This window comes from Notechis scutatus, chromosome 6, assembly GCF_049901735.1.
Source record: "Notechis scutatus isolate UNSWTSFEM ecotype Mainland chromosome 6, rNotScu1.2, whole genome shotgun sequence".
In the NCBI taxonomy this organism is placed as follows: domain Eukaryota; kingdom Metazoa; phylum Chordata; class Lepidosauria; order Squamata; family Elapidae; genus Notechis; species Notechis scutatus.
In genome coordinates this window covers 58,694,990-58,718,943 of record NC_142014.1, presented here as the reverse complement: position 1 = coordinate 58,718,943, position 23,954 = coordinate 58,694,990, and the positions used below count along the sequence as shown (strand labels likewise).

General features: G+C 36.0%; 2 protein-coding genes across 2 annotated transcripts in view; one reads left to right on the top strand and one right to left on the bottom strand.

The window, feature by feature from the left end:
- The first annotated feature begins 244 nt into the window (after nucleotides 1-244).
- Nucleotides 245-5,238, top strand: NOPCHAP1 (NOP protein chaperone 1). Its single transcript, XM_026694994.2, has 4 exons — nucleotides 245-389; nucleotides 1,199-1,285; nucleotides 1,983-2,119; nucleotides 4,174-5,238. The coding sequence occupies exons 1-4, from the start codon at nucleotides 320-322 to the stop codon at nucleotides 4,333-4,335; spliced, it is 456 nt and encodes a 151-aa protein (XP_026550779.2). The 5' UTR covers nucleotides 245-319; the 3' UTR covers nucleotides 4,336-5,238.
- Nucleotides 5,239-6,146: 908 nt separating this feature from the next.
- The window catches only part of ALDH1L2 (aldehyde dehydrogenase 1 family member L2), a 33,223-nt gene continuing 15,415 nt past the window's right edge, over nucleotides 6,147-23,954 (bottom strand). The window contains exons 10-23 of the mRNA XM_026694993.2: nucleotides 23,001-23,145; nucleotides 22,274-22,393; nucleotides 20,219-20,346; nucleotides 18,855-19,005; nucleotides 17,388-17,458; nucleotides 17,157-17,262; nucleotides 16,395-16,482; nucleotides 16,045-16,138; nucleotides 15,475-15,574; nucleotides 14,226-14,324; nucleotides 9,901-10,066; nucleotides 9,072-9,177; nucleotides 7,967-8,166; nucleotides 6,147-6,848 (exon numbers count right to left, since the gene is read on the bottom strand). Of these exons, the coding sequence (XP_026550778.2) occupies nucleotides 6,793-6,848; nucleotides 7,967-8,166; nucleotides 9,072-9,177; nucleotides 9,901-10,066; nucleotides 14,226-14,324; nucleotides 15,475-15,574; nucleotides 16,045-16,138; nucleotides 16,395-16,482; nucleotides 17,157-17,262; nucleotides 17,388-17,458; nucleotides 18,855-19,005; nucleotides 20,219-20,346; nucleotides 22,274-22,393; nucleotides 23,001-23,145 (1,630 nt within the window). The 3' untranslated portion in view covers nucleotides 6,147-6,792. The remainder of the gene's footprint in view (nucleotides 6,849-7,966; nucleotides 8,167-9,071; nucleotides 9,178-9,900; nucleotides 10,067-14,225; nucleotides 14,325-15,474; nucleotides 15,575-16,044; nucleotides 16,139-16,394; nucleotides 16,483-17,156; nucleotides 17,263-17,387; nucleotides 17,459-18,854; nucleotides 19,006-20,218; nucleotides 20,347-22,273; nucleotides 22,394-23,000; nucleotides 23,146-23,954) is intronic.

Genomic DNA, 23,954 nt, shown 5'->3' with positions numbered 1-23,954 from the left:
AAAATTACGGCTACCATAACTTAAATAAAATACAAGGTGAAATGTGAAACTATGTGAGAGAATATTGGGTGTGGGTTGGACTAGATGACCTACAAGGTCCCTTCCAACTCTGTTAATCTAATTTAATCTAATCAAATTTACTGTGATATAAGACTTCCCATAGTCTTTTCGAGCCTGATGAAGGTCCTCTGTGCTTCTAGGGGGCGCTGTTTACGCTTGCGAAGCCACTCTGCCTTTGGCCGTTCCCGGCCGCGTGCTCTGGCTTCCTCTTGGAGGCGGGGCGCTTTGCTAACAGCGAGCAAGGCTCATATTGGGCTGAATGGCGCAGAGCAATGGCAACGCCGGTCCGGAGATATCTCGGGTGCTTCTTTCCGTGGGAGGCGGAGGAGGTAACTTGGCGGTGTCAATGTGTTCAAAGAGAGGCGCCACAGGGCAAGGAACGAACGCCGTTCTTCCTGGTCTCGTCCTTTCCCACTAACCCTGCGCTTCTCAAACTTGGCTAACGTTAAGATGTGTGGACTTCAACTCCCACAATTCCCAATGGCTGGTTCGGGAGTTGTGGGAGTTGAAGTCCACACATCTTAACGTTGCTAAGTTTGACAAACGTTGCAATACCTGTAACGTGTTTTTTTTCCCCTCTCGTTGCGTTGCTTCCAGATTCTGTATTCTTGAACTTCCAAAAGGAAATAAATAAATAAAAGTCCTGTAGGGACATTGTATTCGTGAGATCTTGCGCGAATAAATGAACATCACGTACAAATATTTTCATAAAAATAAGGTGCAACTCTTTTGCAAACTCGAACATGTTAAAAGTGCTAAAAGTGAAAGAATGAGAGTTTGAGCCTGAAAAAAAGATCTTTCTGTCTCGACTTTCTCACTTCATCGTTTCATATATTTAATGCTTGCTAAATGTCGATGAGAATGCTTTAGTGCTTTCCACTTTTGAAAGGCACAATAGTCTGAAAAGTTTATACTAAATATCTACAATATTATAATATTTGGTTTGTGCAGTGCATGGGGTTGAAAAAAGTACCATGCTTCTCACAGTTCCCACAACTCGAAGGAACTGATTTGCATCAATTTATTTGCATCATCTAATCTGCAGTAGAGGGCAAAGCTGCCTATAGAGGGAAATAATGTACTAGTAAAATCAACAGTATGTGCCTTTTCAACTGAAGAAGGTCTTCTGGATTTCTAGGTATCAGCGAAACACTTTTGCTTGGTCCAAAATATACCAAAAAGAAAGACACAACCTTACAGACAACCAGGCTGCCCAGGAGCAACAGTAAGTATATCTATTTTTTTACTAGTGAGTTAAGACTTAGAGCAGTGTTTTCCAAATTTGGCAACTTTAACATGTGTGAACTTCAATTCCCAAGAATTTTCTACCCGGTGTGCTGGCTGGGGAATTCTGGAAGTTGAAGTCCACCCATTTTAAGGTAGACAAGTTTAAAAAGCACTGAGGATTGTGCCTTTCCTGAATTATATATGTATGTTAGAAAATAATAATCATAGATGAAGTCTTGCCTTTTGGCAGGAGGGGCTGTATCCTAAAGAATGTCAGTGGATTTAAAGCTTAAATATACATGGAGATCTTTGAGATGAACCATGCATTTTCTATTATTTATGCAGAACAGAGAGTGAACATTAAAATTGGGTTCTCAGCTCCTCAACAGTAGTGGTTAAACGAAATATAATGAAGTATATTTTTATATAGCATCGTTATTTACATACAGATGGATTTGAAATTTAGACCTTTCATAATAATGTTATCTTGCAATACGGCAATTGATTAATAGCATATTTAGCACTGCCTTTCTATATTTTCTATGTTTATTTTCATTCCCTATATGTGGGGTGTTGCTGGCCGTCCCTATGTTCCTCCTACCCTCACCAGTGATGTTTTTTAAATTCTTTAAATTTAATTCTTTAAAAGCTTAGAAGAATATTAATGTCTTCATAAACACATTTCTGTACATTAGTTTTGGATAAGGTGCAGAATTTTCTACCCCAGATGGCTAGTGCAAATAATCAGCTGAGAAGAGAAATGGACAGCAAACCTAGCCAAGAGTTTGACATTGAACATGTAGAACCTTCGATGGAAAAAATAATTGAAATGGTGAATATATTTTTGTTTCTAGTTAATTCCTTGGCATAGAGCATTATACATTTGTGTTTATGGTATTTATTTATTTATTTTATTTATTTATTTCCTTGTTTACAAGATAATAAGTAAATGTATCTGTTGTGAATACAGAAATGGGACATATAAGAAAAAAAAAAAAAAAAAAAAAAAAAAAAAAGAGGAAGGGGAAGTAAAGTTGGTTTGCTGTAGCCGCCCCTTTGGTTCTTTGGTATACCCAAAGTAGAATGATTTCTTGTTGTTGTTTAGTGTCTAGACCTCTTCAAAAACTATTATCCATAATAATATCTGGATGTTATCATTTTTTTTTGTTGAAATTGACTTCTGTGCTATTACTGAAGTAATTTTTTATTTATCAAATTCATCTGACCTCTGAAACTAGCCAGATAGAAGACAGCTTATACTGTTTTAAGTATTTAAATTGGTACAATTTTTTTTTAAAATTAAAATCAAGACTAAAATTACAAAGCTAGAATATTTATAGAAGTTGCATTGCTCTATAACACTCTCCACAACCCGCCTGAGAAAGCCATGTTTCTAGGAGGCCAAGGGCATGGATGTCATAAAAATTTTCAATTAAGCATATCAAACTTTTCAGGCAAAGTTTCAGAGTAGCACTCTTTCCCATATGCAATCCAGATGTTTGACGGTTATATTTCTCAAAATTCCCTGTCAGCCCAATCAGGGAAAAGCTTTGTCACGAAGTTTTAATATGATACACCAGACATCCAAAAGAGTCTCAGATTTAGGAGGACTGCTGCAGCTAGCACCTTCCTCTATGAAAGACTTTGACTACATTGTCTCCAAAATTCCTTTTAACACTAATCTTGTATTCCTTGTTGATGGAGATAGCCAACTTATGCCCAGAACATTTGCCTAAGCAGCAGATGAGAGCCACTGGCTCTATGGTGCTTTGTTTTCAGCAATTGTTTTGTAAGTGTTTTCAACCTCTGATCCATCTAGCTGCTTTTTCTTGGCTATAAACAAAGACTTTGTCAGTGGCTTCCATGCAAATAGTCTCCTTATTTAAGCTATTTCTCTGGCCGGCCATCTTAAATGGTTGACCATCTTAAATAGGTAACTCGGGGCAGAAAGCAATCATTTTGCTAAAACCAGTAGATGAATCCTTGACTTACGACCGCAATTGAATCCAAAATTTCCATTGCTAAGTAAGACAGTTGTTAAGTGAGTTGTGTCCCATTTTACAACATTTTGCCATGGAAGTTAAGCAAATCACCGAAGCTGTTAAGTGAATCATGAGGTTATGAAGTGAATGTGGCCTCATTACCTTTGGTTGTCAGAAGCTCCCTAAGAAGGTTACAAGTGACACTCCCAGGATCCAGGACGCTGCAACCAGGTTAAATACATGCTGGATGCTAAGCATTCAAAGTTTGATTACGTGACTGTGGAGATTCTGCAACACAAGTACTTTTTCTGCAATAAGTACAAAAACCGACTGATTTTTTCAGTGCTGCTGGAACTTTGAACAGTCATTAAACAAATGGTTGTAATTTAAGGACCACCTATAAATAGAATGCCATAACTAAACTAAGTTTTAAAAAATCCAATACATAGAAAAATGGAGGCGACATCAACAAATTCACCAAATACACATGTGTATATTAGGTTCCCTTAACACTTGGCCTTAATACTTGGGGAAAAGCATGGTCCTTATGGCTATCTGGAAGACCAAGAAGGCCAGGGAAGGCTGTTCCATAGACAGGACCACAATAGAGAAAGCAAATCTTGGTCTTACAAAATGGTACTTTAATAAAGGGGACCTTGTGAGCATGCCTATTGGACATGGTAGTTGGGACTCCTACTCGTTGGTATTGGTACTTGTGGGAATAGTTTAGGAACTGCTGTTGAGATATTTTCTAAGTCTTAAGATAATGATAATTGAAACTAAAAATTAACTGCTTTTGATTTTCAGCACTGAATCTGATGTACATTTACATTCTCATTGTGCCCTTAATATTATCTTACTTTCATTTTATTATCTTACTTTCATTTTATTTAAATTATGACAGAATGTGGCCTTAGTAGAACTGAATGACTGTGATACAACAGAATCAGAAGATGATTCAGAATGTGAGGAGACCTCTACCTGTGAAGAAGTTACTGAAGAAAATATTAAGTTTCCCTTGTCAAAAAGAGAAGGACGGATAGAAATGTTAGACAGTAAAAACTGAGTAGGTGAATTAGCCTTATTTTCCTGCTATTTCAATATCTACATGTAATCCTCATGTTCGTTGTGCTGTGTACTAATAATCTTGTGTACTTAATATGTGGAGAGGTGTAAAAAAAATCTGTTGTAGGTCTGCTATCAAGTCAAATGAAATTAAGGATTTCATTATAAAATTGAGGGGAAAGCAGAAACAATAATTGGACCAGACAGAAACAAAAGCATCAATAGCTATGAACTATCTTTAATTTAATCTGTAATAACATTACTTATTAATTCCAACTCTTGGGTTACATAGAGACCAATGAAAATATCTTTGGGAAACAGATCATTTACTCTAGATTGTTTCAATGACAAAGTATTTGGGCTGGTGACCCACTGTTATATGTTAATAGTAATGGCCTTCCAAATGAACTATATTCCCAACTCCCAGGTCTGGTTGGGATTCAAGCTCATTTGTTTGTGCCAAAGGTTACTCGCCTTGCATGAACTGTCCTTTAAGGTCAAGGTGAAAGAAGTGTGTTACTGAAAGATATTTTTGTTGATAAGCAGTATTCATAAGGGAGAATGAGGAATGCCATTGGGAATCCAGTATATTTTTAAGGTCCAAAATATGCTACAAATCCAATTGGGAGTTTATAATCCCAGCCAGTTTGAGATCACGTTACATCTTTGAAATTAAAATATACCTTGTATTCTCATAAATATTATTTAAATAGAATAAAAAAGAATTTTTAAGGTGCATCGCATTTGCTTTATACTGTAAAAGGCATCAACTTGGCAAGATAATGCCAGTTTGAACTGATGTTAGTTTTATTCTTATGGACAATTTGTTATGATTATGCATTTTTACTGGAGCATACGTTGCACTGAATAAGATCTTATTTCTGAATAAATATTTGAGATGTTATTGCTTACTGGAGCATACATTACACTGAATAAGATCTTATTTCTGAATAAATATTTGAGCTGTTATTGCTTACTGAAAATGGGGTTGGATACAAATCAGGAATGTTTGTCATGAAAAGTCAAATTGGCTGAACATTCTGAAAAAATTGGCTGAACATTAGCAATAATTAATAGCCCTATACTGTACATGGTAGATTATGGTCCATAACCTTCAGGGAACAGGACCATCATGCAGTGTATTGATTTGAGTTGATAATAATTGTAATACATAAATATAAATAAAATTTAGGTGTCCTTGCACAACCCACCCAAATTTTCTATTTATTTTCCATAGTACCGGTATATTCCTGGAAAGCTCACACACAAGATACAAATGCAAAATATCTTTCTGTTTAGATAGAGCAACTATCTGTTTTGAGATGAACATTACCGTAGTCTTATCTTTCTGTCCACTGTATTTAATACCACAATGTTGTACATTGTTTTCAATTAATATTTTGCAATTGCAAGTAGTAAATACATTCAAAACCTGGGTGGTTGTCTTTACAAATTGTATTAATCCATGGCTTTAATCATATCTTGTTGAATAATTCAGAATGGTTATGTTCACACTTTTTCCCTGAATCAAAACTTAATATGTATTGTATGACTTAGAACAGTGGCCCCCAACCTTTTGGGCATCAGGAACCAGTTCTGTGGAGAAAGTTTTCCGTGGACCCAAGTGAGCATGGTTTTGTGTGTTGCCTGCATCCCTTGGTTGGTCCGTCACTTTTTTTCCCTGGGATGTCGTGGACTGGTGCCACAGACCGGGGGTTGGGGACCTTTGACTTCAGAGCATTGTAAATGTATCAGAGAGCAAGCGAGATTATCTTACAGATGCAGTACTAGGTCATTAAATACCACAGGACATCCAAAAAGCATTTATTTAATGTAATTGGCACCCACAATTAGAGATCACATACAACTCATTGGCAAACAGATTACAAAATAGTTCTACAACTTTTTTATTTTATTTAGGGGAATAACACAGATGTTCAATTCTTTATTGTACAGATTCATAATAAGTGCACTTCCTTGGGTACATAAACCATGTTTATGGTGAACTGGTTTTCTGAGTTCAAAAATGCAAAATGCTTATTGCAGGAAAAAAGTATGATGCTGGTGTAAAGTGGCCAAGACCCACTGGGTTACTGAGGACAAATTAAAAAAATTATAGCATGTTTCCAACTTAAGTAAAGGGTTTATAGAGACAAAAATATCAGAAATTTGATGGTTTTTAGATTTCTGTCTCACCTTTAGGTAGCCCTAAATGTCAACAAATGGAGCAGAACATGATAGCTACAGGAAAAAATACTTTATGATCACAGTAATCTGTAGCAAGTGTTGAACTCCTCTGAGGAATCCCATTGTGAATAAATGCAAATGTTCTTAATTGGATCATTGCACTGAGACACTGGTTGGCATGTTCATGCCACGAAGCATTTTTTACTTTGTTGTTTGTAATCCTGTAGTTGCTGTGAGTCTGAGGAAGAATGGAGCTTCTTGGCTTAGCTGTTCAGTATTCCACGGTTACAGCTTTTGTTCTCAGGTACTCATTAAGAGCTTCTTCACCTAAAAGAACAAGAAAGTCTGCATTAGTTGGAGTCTCCAAGGGTGCAAAGTTTCTCACAGTGGAAGTGTTTGCAAAAAGCTTAACTTAAAACCAAGTAAACCCTCAGTATAATGGAGATTTAGTAGAAGGCAACACAAGAGATAGCCTAAATTAAATACATTAATTTAGTAGAAGGCAATACAAGAGATACCCTTCTATTGTATATATACTGAAGATTGGAGGGAAATTAGGAAGGCTGAACAGGCCAATGTGATATGTGCATATTGTATGTTTGAGTTCCTAGGAGGGGAAGGATGAGATGGAAGGCTCTGGGAAGATCAGGCTGGTGGGAGGTACCCTGGGGAGGTAGTTAGAAGATGAAGCATATTAAACCCCCCCCAAATCCTGTTAATACTACCCATGCCTGCATTTTCTGTTAAAAAATGATACTTAAGGTAGACAATTAATAGTTGCTAGATAAAAACATGGCCATTAAACAATTAATGAAAGGACTGGAACAGGATTTTAAGCTTTGAAATTCACAGCAAAGGTAGACAGACAGTAGTCCTTGGGCCAATGCAGCCTCTCCAGTTCCTATTTTTGCACTTGTCTGAATCCTCCCACCTTTTTGAGAAGGTGCCTTACAACAGATCATTAAGCCTATATGTCTGGCTGGCAGGGAGTGAATGAATAGGCAGAATTACAACCTTATACCTCCTCCATGGACCAAAATCATTTTTAAGTGCAGCTTAAGATGTTAAAAGATTGCCTATACTGTAAAAGAACCCTGCATTTTGCAACAGATTCTAAGTTGCATGTTCTTTTCTCATGGGATTGTCAGGCTGCAATTTACAGTATTGGATGTGTGCTCTGATTTTAAGGGTAGAATAAGCACCACTCTATTTCAAATGCATTTTGAGAATTGCTCCATTACAAAGCTCACATTGTACTAGAAAACAAATAGTCTATAACAATCAATTTTTGCCATTACACTACAAAAACCATCATTCATGGTTCTTCGTGTTGATTCAGAATAGGAGCCAACCAGTTCTGGAAGGTGATAAATTTCTTGCCTTTAATACATGTCACTTTGTAAATATAATTGGAATCTAGAGAGAAAATATGAAGTGCTGCTTACCTAAATCTTTTCCAAAACCAGACTGCTTGAATCCACCAAATGGTGCTGCCACATCAGTTTTGTTATAAGTGTTAATAAAAACAGTTCCAGCTTCCAGTTTGTCACTCACATATAGTGCTTTACTTATGTCTTTGGTGAAAACACCTGAAGCCAAACCATATTCTGTTCTGTTGGCTCGTTCTAACACTCCATCAACATCTCTGTGACAATAAAGAAACATCTAAAATATAGACAGCATAAAACATACCAAAGATGCAAAATTTATTACTCCATTATTTTTCATCCTCAGATTTTGTAGCATACATTGTGTTCTTATATAGTGCTAAGCCATAATAAAATATATTTCAGTTCAAGCATGTAGTTTAGGAATCGTAGTTTATTTATATTCTATAACTGTCTGGAATTGCAAACCAGCCACTGAACTTTCACTGAAATATGGTTAAAACATAACATTGTTTAGAATCATCTGTAAATCCAATCTGATATTTTTGTGAAGTATTTTAGAGACTTGGCTAGAATATATGTAATGAATATAGGGATGTAACAATACTATTTAATTCACAAAATTAACAATTGCATGATTCTTAAGGTCATCAACTGGGAAAGAACATCAGTAGTAATTAAATAGGATTCCAAATACTACTACATTTGTGCTGAAGCGCTTCTGGGTTGAAAGAATTGGACAGTGACATCACCATTGCCTGGGGGATGCCTAGTTGGGGGCTCGTTTCACAACCCCATTAAATTACTCACCAAAGTGGTACCCATTTATCTACTTGTGGTTGCCACCTTTGAACTGCTGGGTCAACAGAAGCTGGACCATGTGACCGGAGCTCACCCTGCCTTGTGGAAGCAACCAGCTCTCAAACGTGAACCTGCCGATCTTCAGCCCAGGATCCTAACCTCATGAGCCACCACGCTGGTACAGGATTCCAAATTAGGGGAGGAATCTACCTCACATAAATTTTCCTCCAAGATGTAAATTGCAATGGAGAAAATGAGTGAAGCAGGCTAATTTGCTCTTCTCAGATGACTATTACTTGCAAGGATCCTGGGTTTGAAAAGCTGCAGCAACAACAGTGACATTAATTGGAACAGAACCTACCCATCTTTGAACTTGGAAATGATCATCACTGGCCCAAAGGATTCTTCATGGGCAATATGCATGTCATCCTCAACATTGGTAAATATGGTAGGTTCCATGAAGAAGCCTAATGAAAAAAAAAGGGGGGTAGTTACAATCTCCATCATTTTCCATCTTGATACATGGGTCATAGGTTATCTGTCTTCAGCAATGCATTTTATTTATAACTTGGCTAATAAACAAGGACTTTAATTCTTAGCCAGTTGATTATTTTAACAAGCGCATCCATTCGATATAATTTTAGTTTCCAAACAAGGTTGTCATAGATCATTTGGAGCTACAAATTATGTTGTGCATTTTATGATCAGTTGCCTTCATTCTCTTCTACACCCCTTCCACGATATACTTTATAATTACTTGACCCTTATGATATTACCATGACTGCAGGAATACAATTGGAGAATTAGCTAGTGTAAAAAGAACAACATACATTTTGGTGGGTCACCAGCTGAATATAATTGAACTAAAAAGAAAGTCAGAAGTCGCTTTTCTTTTAAACTTCTTTAATGTATTTTTGTCACTTAATTTTTCTTGTTATTCCCCTTTGCTTTTATCTTGGTTTGTATTTTAATGTTCGATGTTGAAATTTAAAAAAGAGAGAGAAATTAAAAACTTGGTGAAAAACAACACTGGTGTATCTAGTGGCCCAGTTGCTGGTGCAGTGTTTTTGCTATTCCATTGTTACTCCATTTAGTCAAATTTCATTGGAAACATCCACTTTACATTGGGGGGAAAAAGCTTCAAATGCATTCAAATGCCTTCTAATATTCCTATATTAGATCTTACTCACCTGGTCTACATACTTGTCTTCCTCCATATAATAAAGTTGCTCCTTCTTTTACTCCAGTTTGGCAGTACTCCAGAAGCTTTTCCATATGTGCTTTGTGATTTTGAGGTCCATGGTCTGTAGCTCTATCTAGTGGATCACCTATTTTCATCTTCTGTGTTTCTTCCACCTAAAGATTACCAAAAAGAGTGGGGATGAAATAGTGTAATGTATCAGCTACAATTGTACAGATGATAATATATAATTTTACAGTAATTAAAACAATGCCTAGATTAGGATATTTAAAGTTATAGTAGAAGACATTGTCTTCTCTTGGTTCACCTTATATTGTACAGAGACCTATATGGAAAGAAACATTCTTGAGGGTACACAAGAACAAAATTGAATTAAAAGATGGAGGAAGGAGACATCAAGCAAGGAATAACATTAAAGGAGGATATGGCTGAAGGATCTGACTTCCCTTATACTACTTGGAGAACCCTTGAGAGTTGGAGTGACTAAATGTAAAACCAATATGCTTGAGGCTCTTGGCGGAGAGTCTTGGTAGATAATAATGCTATGTGAATGTGGAGAGACACAGAGCCCAACCCATCTGCTGATATGTCAACTACTACCAGAAACATGTACCAATAATGATTTATTTTTGGCCAACAACAAAGCCAAGAAGGTGGCTTCATTCTGGCAGTTTAAAGTTTGATGTACACACAGAAGAAATATAGAGTCGTGTAGTATCTAACAGCAATATGTTCCTAAACTCAAGCCAAATATAAGGAAATGGTCTGGAATACTTCAGATACTGTGTTTCACATTATAATGCCCATAATAACATCTGATGCTGAAGAAAGCTAGCGTCTCAATAATTTTTGCTAGTGCACAGATCCATATCCACCCATATTCAATGAAGTGGAAGTGGAAACAGAAAGTACCTTCTGTAGGACATGGTCAGGAGAGCTTGAAAAGTAATAAAAGTTGCTTGATCAAAAGTAAACAAACTTTAGATCCGATAGGATCATCCAGGATCTAAACCGTCCCGAAGAGACGGTGAAAGTGAAGAGCACATCCTGTCGATTCCAGGGACACCGCAAAGTCCCTGGTAGATCCAGGAGAAGCTCTTCTTGCCAGCGGCAAAGAGGCAGCCATTAAAGCTGCTGAAGTTGAGACAGCTCCGAAACGGAAGAGAACAGAAAGAGAGAGTGTGCCGGTTTGGTAAGAACTTTTTCTTTATTCTAAGATCTGAAAGGACACCCTAAGGAAAAGAAAAAATCTGTAAAAGTTTTGACAGAAGTGATTAAGCGGCGATTTTAAACAGGAATGTCAAAGTAATGTTTTTTTCTCATTGCTGGATTTTCTATACATGATCTTATATTTTGAAACTGGACTGGTTTTTTCTTTTCCATCTATTTTTTTTCTCCTTTTTGATTTTGTAACCATTTTATTTTATTTATTATAAGACCCACTAGAAACAGCATCAAAATTGATAGAAAAGATAGAGACATATGGAAAGGTGGCTGGTTTGAAAATAAATAAAGATAAGACAAAGATCTTGACAAAGAATATGCTATTAAGACAAAAGGAAGAACTGGCAGACCTATTGAAAATTCAGATCAAGTACTTGGGGATATACTTGATAGCAAGATGCAGTACACTAAAAGAGAATAATTATATCAAACTTAAACAGCAGATAGCGCTAGATTTGGCGAAATGGGAAAATTTACAACTGTCATTAATAGGGAGAAAAACAACAATCAAGATGAATATATTACCCAGAATTTTATATTTGTTTCAAACAATTCCAATTAGGCTTGGAAAAGACTATTTTGAAGATTTAAATAAAACTGTTGAAATATATATGGCAAGGTAAGAAAGCGAGAATAAAGTTAAAACTTTTGCAAGATGCTAGAATAAGAGGAGGATTTGGTTTGCCTAATTGGGAGTTGTATTACCAAGCTACAAATTTGATGTGGGTTAAGGAATGGATAACATTAAGAAATACTAGATTGTTGACATTAGAAGGACATGATTTGTTGTTGGGGTGGCATGCTTTTTTATGGTATAAAGGAACTAAAACACGGGTACTTTAGAAGACATTATATATGGGAGTCTCTGTGGTTAAACTGGGAGAAGATTAAAAGACAATGTTATTTGAAAATTCCAGTCTGGCTATCGACTATTGAAGTATTTTCTTATCCTATAATATACAAAAAGGAACAAACAGTTAGATATGGTGAAATATTGAATGAAAAGGGTGAACTTAAATCTATACAAAAACTAGAGGAACAAGGTATAAAGATGAATTGGTTTTCATATGCACAAATACGTTCAAGGTATGATAAAGATTCTAAAACAGAAGGTTTCTATGATAAACTGACTGATTTAGATAAGATTTTGACAGGTACTGATGAAAAGGTGATTAAAAAATTGTATGGATATTTATTAGAAATTAAACTAGAAGACAAACAAGTTAAAGAAACTATGATTGCTTGGGGGAAGAATTTTGGATATGGGATTGATCTAGAGAAATGGCAAACATTGTGGTCTCAAAATTGTAAAATGACAATGTCAACAGCATATAAAGAAAATTTGTATAAGATGTTTTACAGGTGGCATTTCCCCCCCGACAAGAATAGTAAGAATGTTCAAGAATAAATCTGAAAAATGTTGGAAATGTCATCAGACACCTGGCTCATATTACCATATGTGGTGGACTTGCGCGGATGCTAAAAAATACTGGACTAAAATCTACATGTGGTTGGAAAAAATGACAAAAAAACATATAGATTTGAAACCAGAGATATTTTTATTGGGAATTTTACCTGAAATATATAGTAAAGATTTGAAATACCTGATTGTAAATGTATTAACAGCGGCTAGGATTGTATTTGCTAAAAACTGGAAAAATGAGAAAATACTATCACAGGAGGAAATCATTAAGAAAATATTGGAATGTGCTGAAATGAGCAGATTGACATTTGAAATTAGAGAACAGGATGATAAACAATTTTACAAAGTTTGGGATCTATTCTATCAATGGTTAGACAATAAAGTATCGTAACAAAATATGTAGACTTTTAGAAAATACTAAATATATAAAGATGTATTCTTTCCTTATATCTACAAAATGATTTTAGGATAGATTTGGGATGATAATATGAATTGTCACAAAACTAATTAAGTAAAATATGATTATTTCCTAAAGCATGAATGAATAAAAGCATAGTCAAATGATTGATTAATAATGATACCAATGTATTTAATATTGGATTGAAAATACGAGATCATATACAATGTAATTGTAATTGAAGTCTATGAAATGGAAGCACAAAACAATTTGTAAACCAACTGGCACACTGTATGTACATATATGGAAGATGGCCTGATGTTTTTATGTTTTGTTTGTTTATGTTTGTTTTAAAAACCAATAAAAATTTATAAAAAAAATAAAAATAAAATAATAATAATAAAAAAAGTAAACAAACTTGAAACTGCCACATCAGAAAAATCAGTGAACACTGAAAAAATAGGGCTTTGCACCATTACTCATATTTTATCAGTGAAAAATATTACAACTACAAGTAGCCCTAGGATTATAACAATTCACTTAATGACCAACTACAACAGCGCTGAAAAAAGTGACTTACACCAATCCGGGTGTTTGGCAATTGGCATGTATTTACTGTGGTTTCAGCATTCCAGGGTAGCATGATTGCCTTCCCAGGCAGCTTCCGACAAGCAAAGTCAATGAGGGAAGCCAGATTTCTTAATCACCACATGATTCACGTAGCAACCACAGTCAGAAGAATTGATAAGAATTTGTAAAATTGGGCAAGATTCACTTAACAACCACTTTGGTTGACATCAGAAATTGTGGTCCCAATCAGAGGTGGCATTCTGCAGGTTCTGACCAGTTCTGGAGAACCGGTAGTGGAAATTTTGAGTAGTTCAGAGAATCAGTAAATACCACCTCTGACTGGCCCCGCCCTCATCTATACTCTGCCTCCCAAGCCCCAGATGATTGGCTGGGTCTTCTTTTGTTGCCCTGCACAGGAGAACGGAGCTGGAAAGCAGGTTAGTGGGGTGGGGAGGAAATAGGATTTTGCAGTAACCTTCTCCCAGGAGTGGGGAGGGAATGGAGATTTTACACTATCCTTCCCCTGCCACGCCCACCAAGCCACATCCAGGTCCACCAAGCCACACCCACAGAACCAGTAGTAAAAAAAATTGAATCCCACTATTGGTCCCAATTGTGTTGTAAGTTGAGGACTACTTGTACAAAGCAACGATTGGTACAGCAGAATTATCTTTCAACATCTACTCTTAAAGCTTCTTACCACTCTTTTAACAAATTCATCGTGAATAGATTCCTCAACAAACAGTCTACCAGCTGCAATGCAATTCTCTCCTTTGTTGAAGAATACTGCTCCCATGCCCTGAATCATAAGAAAAAACACATTCCATTTTTGGTTTGGTTGTTATTATGGATGCCTTGAAATTTTTTTCTTTTTAAAAACTTCTCATTCGGTGATTAACAATGGGATAATGTAAAGCTAAATCTCAGTCTCTTTGTGTAACTCAGCTTCTCCAACCTAGTGATTTTCAGATGTGTTGGTCCTTCAGCTCCCCCTGCTGTCAGGAAACAATGTGAGTTAAAATTGTAACACATCTGGAGAGTGCCAGCTTGGAGAAGAGTAACATATCCATCAAAAATGAGAAAGGATTTTCTGCATATAATGGAAGCTGGATGACAGAAAAAGTTATGACTGATAAATCAAGGACTATATGCAGTACCCAGTAAATTTATTATACATTTAATAACTCAACAATATTTAATATTATAAAACAGGCAGTCTTTGGAGCTGGATACCCATTTTGAATTTTGAAAGCCATGGAAGAACTATGTATTCAGATAGGCTGCCATGAAAAACCAGCCTTTGCTAAGGATGGCTGATCCTAAAATATTAATTTACCAGAAAGTGAATCAGACTTTCAAGGTGTTCTTTACCACCCCAGTTTTGCATGGCCAGAAGCATCGCTACAAATCTGATTCTTGAAGCATCCTTTTAAATTTTTTAAACTACATTTAGAACATGTCAAATAGTACAGGGAACCTGAGGATCTGTAGATACTGTGCTGCTTATCCCTACAACATACTACCCTTTAAGAATATTGAAATACGAATACTGAATATTTAATATTGAGAACTTCTTTCCTCTGGGACTAATTTATGGACCTGTAATAATATGTGGGCTTAAGCAAACAGTGGGTACGTCAAGAACCAAAAAGGGTGAAACCACCAATTTTCATTTCTGAGATATCTTTCTCTCTCCGCTTTTCTCTTTCTGCAATCCTCTGCCTAATTCTCTTCTTGTCTTCTCTCCTGCCCTAAATGGTAGGTATTCCTATGTGCATCAATTGCTTGAGGGGGATTTTAAAATTTAAAAAGCTCATGTAGCGTGGTAAGAGCTGCAGGTTGCACACTCTTCTTCAGAACACTACCATAATAAAAAGGCACAATGTATTATGGGAATTTTAACCATACTCTTTCTGAAGAAAATATATGGAGCTTAAAAGCTTATTTACCATTCTTACAGCTTTGTCAAGTTCACAGTCATTGAATATGATCAGTGGGGATTTTCCACCCAGTTCCAAAGAAACCTTCTTCAGGTTACTGACAGCACAGCTATAATGAATAAAAATGATAAATGACAGAAGACTGAAAATCAAATACCATTGTCTTCATTTCTTAATGATATTAAGACATTCCATGGTATGAACTTTTATTATATACTTATTTTAGTTATTTCCCCAAAATAAATTAAATACTAAACATAGTAAACTATTGCATATTATAATTAGTATCTTGACAACATTTTTATCTTTCTTTGACTGGATCCTAGCTAAATTTGCCAAGGTCGTCCAACTTATAGTAGCAAATTTGAAAAGTGGGAAGGAGTATACAAAAACCAGATAAATACTCACATGAGCAAGTTTAGTGCAGCCAAACCAATATCAGTGTTTAACTCAGTATCATTCTGACTATCTAACTGGTAAATGACACAAGATTTTCAGGTAAAGCAGCATTCATACAACTTCCCATTGAGCAAAAAATAAGATCTTGCACTGAGAAATATTATGAAAGGAAAGGATTACCTTTTCATGATATGTTTCCCAATTGGTGTTGAGCCAGTGAATCCAAGTTTACGGATGTCTGGATGTTCTGATAAGCGTTGTCCTACTAAACCACCTACATGATGTGAGAGATACAATACCACGACTTTTACTGAAACTGTGAGCTGGAGATTTTGAATCAGAATGTTGTTTAATGCTCCAGTACTCCTTTCCACCTGAGCTATTCTGAGGCTCTCTAGACATGTGATAATTGCAGATCCAGAATTCTCACTGTTGGCCATGTTGACTAAAAATTCTGGGTCTCATACTTCCAACACATCTGAAGGGAAACAGGATAGGCAAGGCTATAAATACTTATACTCTCACTGTACCTGAACCAGGTAAAATATTGATAACGCCTTTAGGAAATCCAGCTTTCACAGAGAGCTCTCCAAATTTCAAGGCAGTCAGTGGAGTTACCTAAATAAAAACAATTTAATTTAATACCCTATGTTTTCATAGAATACATTTTAATTTCATTATTTCATTATAGTATACCCTGCAATAATTATGTGCACACCTTACCATGTGCATTCACTTATCATTTTTGGCTTTATTACTTAGGCTTGCTTGTATGATTGTAACTCACAGTATGATCTGGAGAGTAGCCAGGCTATAAATATTTTAAATATATAACTAAATTCCCATTATTGTTTCTAGCAAAGTGCCTCTTGGCATCACGTTGGGAATACTGTTGTACTTTAATGCTGCTCACAAACATTCTATTTTTAAATGAGCCGTGGTAGCACAGTAGAATGAAGTATTGCAGGCTAACTCACTGTTCACTGCCAGGACTTTGATCCTAACTGGCTCAAGGTTGACTCATCCTTCCATCCTTCCGAGGTCGCTAAAATGAGGACCCAAATTGTTGGGGGTAATATGCTGACTCTGTAAACCGCTTAGAGAGAGCTGTAAAGCACTGTGAAGCAGTATATAAATCTAAGCGCTATTGCTATTTTTATCTGTTCTTTATCTGTGCTTAAGGTCTACAATGGATTAATCATCTGGTTAAAAGACATTCTACATCTACTAGGCTAGAATTGCCAGCCTCAAGGAATGCTGTATTCCAAGGCATCTATGGCCGTTGATGTTACCTGTGCTGGTTTCAGAACTAAAGTATTGCCAGCAGCCAAACACGCTGCGCTCTTCCATGCCAACATCATCAATGGATAATTCCATGGAATAACAATAGCACAGACTCTTCAGATTCCAGAGAGAGAGAGAGAAAACACAAAAGCAAATTTGAATTTCAAAACACAAGAGAAACATTTTAGGATTAAAATTAATCGGAGTCTGGTTTCATTAACAAAGACAACGGATCTTACCCTAAGGGTTCTTTTCTGGTGAACGTTAAATTGTGGTTTGGTCGTGCTTGGTTTATTGGAATGGTAGAACCCTAAATGAAAAAACACTTATCCTTTTTTTTTAAATGACAGTCATGACGAAAGCGGCATCAATTGTATCATCACATGTGTCTGAATAACCTGTTGGCAGTTACAGAATGTCTCCTAAAACATCCCAAATGCTGATAAATATACATGATAAAAATACGGGTAGTGAGGAAGCTACATGGACATTTTCTACTACAGTATTATCTGTATCTCTTCAGTGCGAGGGTTTTTCCACTGATAACCCTGTATATGAATCAGTTTAAAAGCAGTGTTCTTTTCATTGAACAAAAATTGTCTTACCATTTTTATTTTAAAAAGTAATACAGGTAGTCTTGGACTTATGACCACAATTGAGCCCAAAGTTTCTGTTGCTAAGCAGCACAGTTGCTAAGTGAACTTTGCCAATTTTACCATCTTACTTGGTTAAGTGAATTATTGCAGTTATTAAATTAGTAACACGGTTTTTAAGTGGATCTGGCCTCCCCATTGAGTCTGCTTGTCTGATGGTCACAATAGGGGATCATGTCACCCCAGGACACTGAAGCCATCTTAAATATGAACCAGTGGCCAAACATCTGAATTTTTATCACATGGCCAAGGGGATACTGCAACAGTCTTAAGTGTGAAAAACGGCCATAAGTCACATTTTTTTAGTGCCGTTGTAACTTCTGACGTTCACTAAATGAATGGTTGTAAGTCGAGGATTACCTGTAATCATTTCACATACAACTGCTTACATAAGACAGGAGTTGGTAAACTATAAATCAGGCTTGCATTTGGCCTTTAGTTGCCCTTTCATGATTCCCCCAAAACCCCTCTGACCATCGCTACTGAAAACTAAGGATTTACTGTAGTTTTCCACCTTTAAGCAGTTTTTAAAAATTGGCACCTCATAAATGTCTCCCTGGATTGAAGAAACTAGCCCACAAGCAGAAAGCATTCAAGATTTCCGTTCTGCCTAGTAGTGTGATATGGCTCCGCCATTTTGGATAATTACCCATTAAGTGGAAGTGCTTGCTATCATAAAGTTGTTCAGTCTTAACCTAAGAATAGGTCCTGGTTTCTCCAAAATGAATTTATATTTCTGTGAAATTCACATTATTTTTGTGTGCATAATTCAAGGAAGCATGGACTTCAGCTATCGATCACCTCTTTCAGTCCTTGTATGAGTTGCCTAGAAACTCTGCTATTGTTCTGGGTTGGCCTGTCTTTTATCTTTAGCAAGAATTTAGGTCTGACCCACATAATAATTCTGGAAGAGAATTAGTCTTTGAGGCAGGCAAACCTTAAGAAGCTCATTTTTACTCTTCTCTGCACTAATTCTTTGAAACCATTGAATTGTCTAAATAATGCCACATATATAGTACTGAAAACTTGACATCAACTCAAACATTAGCTTGCCTGTATTTTGTCACACCATCCAGCAAAATATCGGAATGTTTGCACTGACATTCCTACGTGGGTCTTCAAAGCTAATGTGTACACAGCTCCTGAGTCAATAGCCTCTATGGTTGCCAGCTCTTCTTGATGTTCTTCCATCAGATCCGCAAGTCTTTCAATAGAATCACACGGACAGTAGAACAAAAACACAACATGACATGTTTGTAAATGGCATGGTTGGAATTCGTGCTGAAACTTGCTACTGTGGAAAGTAAATTTACCAAATTTAAGTCACACGTAAAATGTGTGTGGTTTGAAAATCAGAGCATTCTGTAATAGTTTGGAAACCGGGGTGGAAAAATCTTTCACATTTTCCTAAGCCTGCTTTGTACACAACATTAAGTCATGATGTGGTTGACTGATTTTCAGCATAGTGTTATTTGTAATTTCATTTTTATGTCTTTCCATAAACCATGATTGAAAATCAGTTTAATGTGAATGTAGCTTCTAAGAAACATAGGGAAAGAACAACAGCCAGTGCTGAATGATATTAAATTATCATGGAAAATCTAGGAAAACCTTAGAATTAAACCTATTTAAATTTGGGTAACCTGAAGCTTACAAAGTTGAATTCATGTACAGTATATCATCCTGACCTCCTTAAAGGCAAGTTAGGATTCCAATCATTTAAGTAATTAATACATCAAGCATAAGCATCGTATTTTAGCCAGTGACTTGCAATATGAAACCTGTTGCAAAACCCTGGATGCAAGAATATTTCCAAATATATTTGCACATTTTAATGTCAGAGATGTGGGAAATGTTTAAATGGACATCATATTTAATTAAATTTTAATTAAAGTAAAATACAAAGTCAAATTAAATTTAGTTTTGTCCTGGCCTAGCTGTTTCACTTTCTGCCTTTCTACCTAGGAACTGCTCAGAAGCCAAATGTGGCCCTTAGTTTGAAAATTGCTGTGTATCATTTGAAATAAATCATACTATTGATACAGGATTTGGGCTTACATGATATTCAAGTTTAGAGCCAGTTTGGTTTAATGGTCAAGGCACTAGGCTAGAAAATTGGAGACCATGCGTTCTAATCCCATCTTAAACACAAAGCAAATTGGCTGGCCTTGGGCCAGTCATGTTCTCTCAGCCCTTGGAAAAAAGCAAGAGCACTTACCACTTCCCAAATACTGCAGGGAGTAGATCAGGCAGTCAGTAAAAAAAATTAACTTTATAGGAGAAAACTAAAAATTCATATTTATAATTGTCTGTTTCTTTCAATAAATCTACACTATCCAACTGGACATATTACGATAACACAGAGTAAACAGAACAGAAATAAAAGTAACAATATAAGGTGTTCTGCATTGCCATACCTGTACATTAATTGCCCCCTTTCTCTTGCATTCATCTTTCCCCATTCACCGTATTCAAAGGCATCTTTTGCTGCTGCCACTGCTCTGTCGACATCACTCACCGTAGCCAGTGACACCTTAGCAATCACCTTACATAAAGATAAGAAGTTGCTAACTTTAAAAAAACAAAAACCAACAGCTTTATCGGTTTTTACAAGTTCAACTACAAACTTCCCATTTTCTTCATTCATTCCATTGTTTGTATCCTGCCATCTTTAGTTTTTTTTTACATTGATAGTATACTAAATATAAATGTTTTGTTACATTTTATGGGAAAGGGAGAAAAAGGAAAAAGAAGAGGAAAAAGAAAATGAGAGCAAAAATAATAATAGATAAAACTGATAAATAGCATTTTATTGGTCATGTTTTGACATGATGTTAAACCACTCGTTAGAATCCTGGCTTAATCCTAAAAGTAAGACATAATAGTTAACAGATAATCAGAGTTGGAAGGGGCCTTATAGGTCATCTAGTTCATGTGGATCTGTGCTGTTAGATTATTTATTCTTGGCTTCTCCATCTTGTAGGAGCATTTATATAAACCTCATGGTTTGCTTAGCAGTGTGTTTGTGTGAACTAGGAAATCTGTCTATTTTTCTCAGAGGAAGCAACATTCTGAGTCTGCAGATGGCACTAAATAAACCAAGGAAAATACAGGTCAGGCCTGTTTAATTGCTCAATTTCAAGGGAACTTAAGTCAAAGCATGTTGAGTTCTATGAGCCAAAATTTCAAAGAAATGTAATTAAATATGACATCTGAAAGGAGCTGCTGGTTTTAATGACATATTTTGTTCAGCTCATACTGCCAGAGTTCTCTGACTTTGCAACAAATCTCTTATGGTTGTTTTTTTTTTTTGCAAAAAATATGCAAAACTCTATATTTTTACAGCAGGCTACAATTTCCTAGACTGGCCAGTATTAGGATGACTTAATTTACCTTGATCTTTAAAATACAAACAAGTAAACCAAAGAGATGTTGAAAATTTGTTATTTATTTCTATAATTTATTATTATATCTTCAATTAATCTCTCCAATAGGTTGAGTTGGCAAAATAGCAGGCAATTTCTAGATGCTATTTATTATCTATCTATCTATCTATCTATCTATCTATCTATCTATCTATCTATCTATCTATCTTGCAGTTACATATCAACTTTTTCCAGACAGATACTTTTCTGTGCTGGAACATCAATTATTAACACATGTATTTTGAAATTCTGGCAGTGTAATATCAAGAACTGGAAGATATTAGAGCCACTTCCAGGTGATCATTTTTACCCTTGTTGCTTAAATCTTCATCATGGCACAAACCATCATCAGACGATTTGCTCTGTTTTAGGATTACAGGATTCTATGGGAAAAGTACATTTACTTGGTTGTCAGTTTGCAATCCTGGCAATCAGTAATCGATCAGCTTGTCCTTCACACCTGATTGATAGGTTACAGAAATTCTCAGCTGAGATGTGCTCACCTGTTGTCAGCAAACAGTTGACCCTGAGCTACTCCCTTCCCCTCACCAGTTTCATAATGCAAAAAACCCACCTTCTACCAGGCATTTATACCAGGAATCTATGTCCACCCCCAACTCCGTGAATGAGAAAAACATCGTGAAACGTCACATGATAGCAATGTGACACTGTGAGTTTGACACCCGTGTTCTAAGGCCACAGGAAATGCCCAATGCAATGCAATTCATTAAAATGCAGGTATTTTAAAGCAACATTTGCTGCTCATATTCTGCTTTTTATTTTTATTTTTATTTATTTATTTATTTAGTCAAATGCTTACAATATAAAATAAGAATAACCGTAAGTTTAAATATAAGAAATAGGAACTAATAATTGGGGACAATAGGACAGGGGCGGTAGGCACGATTGTGCACTTATGCGCTTTTGAAAAATAATAATAAAGAAGCTAAAAATGACACGCTGATAAACCCACCAACAACGTTATGATTGCTACAAATATGAATAATTCTTGGGGGGGGGAGCATTAATGCATCGAGGTTTACTCACTGATCCATCTGTTGGATTTATAGAATCATAAGTGTTTCCACCTTCAGCATTTACAAATCTCCCATTGATGAAACATTGATATGGCATCTTTACAGTCATATGGTTAATATATTTTGAAACCTAGGGCCCAAACAAACAATTTGGTTTAGCAATGTATCATATAAACAATGTTTTCCTGCAGAAAACATCATGTGTAACAAACATATGTTCTCCAACTGATTATATCCCAAGTAGTTGTATTGAATGCAATCTTCAGATTCCATCACAAGGCAAATAATAAATACTAATTTTCTATAACTGCATGAAAATATCAAAAAGCCAAGTTGTAGTGATTAAAGCATCAAGCTAGAAACCAGGAGACTACAAGTTCTAGTCCTGCCTTAGGTGTAACGCCAGTTGGGTGACCTTGAGCCAGCCACTCTCTCTCAGCCCTAAGAAGCAGACAGTGGCAAATCATTTCTGAAACCTTACTAAGAAAGCTACAAGGCCTTCACCAGGGAGTCACCAAGGGTCAAACTGCCTCAAAGTTATGTGCATGCACATACATATGCACTCACACACAAATATCTGCTGGCTTGATACATTTCAACCACTGAACAGATATGTACACTATATAACAAGAAAGTACTATGATTTTGCTTATGATGGAATTATTTAGAGTGTTCAGTACTTATTACTAATCTGCTGCCATACATATATAACTATAACATTTTAGAAACCAGCTCACATAATCGATCTCTAATTCTTCCTTGTCTTCTCCTCTGTATTTTCTGACAACCATTTGAACAAAATCACCAAATTTGGGGGCCATGTAGATATCTTCATTCTGAAGTTCAAGTCCAGCACATTTTTGCTTGATCTCTTCAATCACCCTTAATATATAAAGACATTGAAAAATGGATAAAGTCAAAGAATTATGAAGCTAAAGGGACTAATTCTGCTCCATGCAACCATCCATATTAAAGGATCTTTAACAGACAATTGTCTAACATTGATCTGATAGAAAACTTTGATCTGGTAGAAAACTAACAAGTTAAAACTTAATGGGATGGTAATATATACCAAAGTTTTCCCACCCCTTCCCCTTTTTCTCCACAACCTTTGTCTTTCAATTGGCATTTTGGAACATTACTGTTTAAAATAAACAACATGAACAGATTAATCAGAATTAACAAACAATTCTGCTTGTTCTGAGTAATAAAATTGCTTACTGGGAATACAACAGGCCCTGGCAAACAGGCAATACAGGTAGTCCTCACTTTTGACCACAATTAAGCCCAAAATTTATGTTGTTAAGTGAGAATTTGTTGAGTGAGTTTTGCCCCATTTTACAACCTTTCTTGCCACAGTTGGTAAGTGAATCAATGCAGACGTTAAGTTAGTATCATGGTTGTTAAGTGAATCTGGCTTCCCCATTGACTTTGCTTGTCAGTGGGTTACAAGAAGTGAGACACAGCAATGATCATAACTAGTTGTCAAGCATCTGAATTTTGATCACATGATCCTGGAAGTTGTAACTGTGAAAAGCAGTCATAAGTCACCTTTTTTCAGTGCTGTTGTAACTTTGAATGGTCACTAAATGAACTGTTGTAAGTCAAGGACTACCTGTATAGGAATTACTGTCTCCCCAAGTCCTCTGATTCATTTTACTCAGATGAAACGTATTGGCCACTGTAGTACA

What these genes read in the sequence shown, in the direction of transcription:
- NOPCHAP1 (XM_026694994.2), top strand. Translation starts at nt 320, where the DNA reads ATGGCGCAGAGCAATGGCAACGCCGGTCCGGAGATATCTCGGGTGCTT. An exon ending in TTCCGTGGGAGGCGGAGGAG is followed by an intron (nt 390 to 1,198) that starts GTAACTTGGCGG and finishes CTGGATTTCTAG; the next exon opens with GTATCAGCGAAACACTTTTG. An exon ending in CAGGCTGCCCAGGAGCAACA is followed by an intron (nt 1,286 to 1,982) that starts GTAAGTATATCT and finishes TCTGTACATTAG; the next exon opens with TTTTGGATAAGGTGCAGAAT.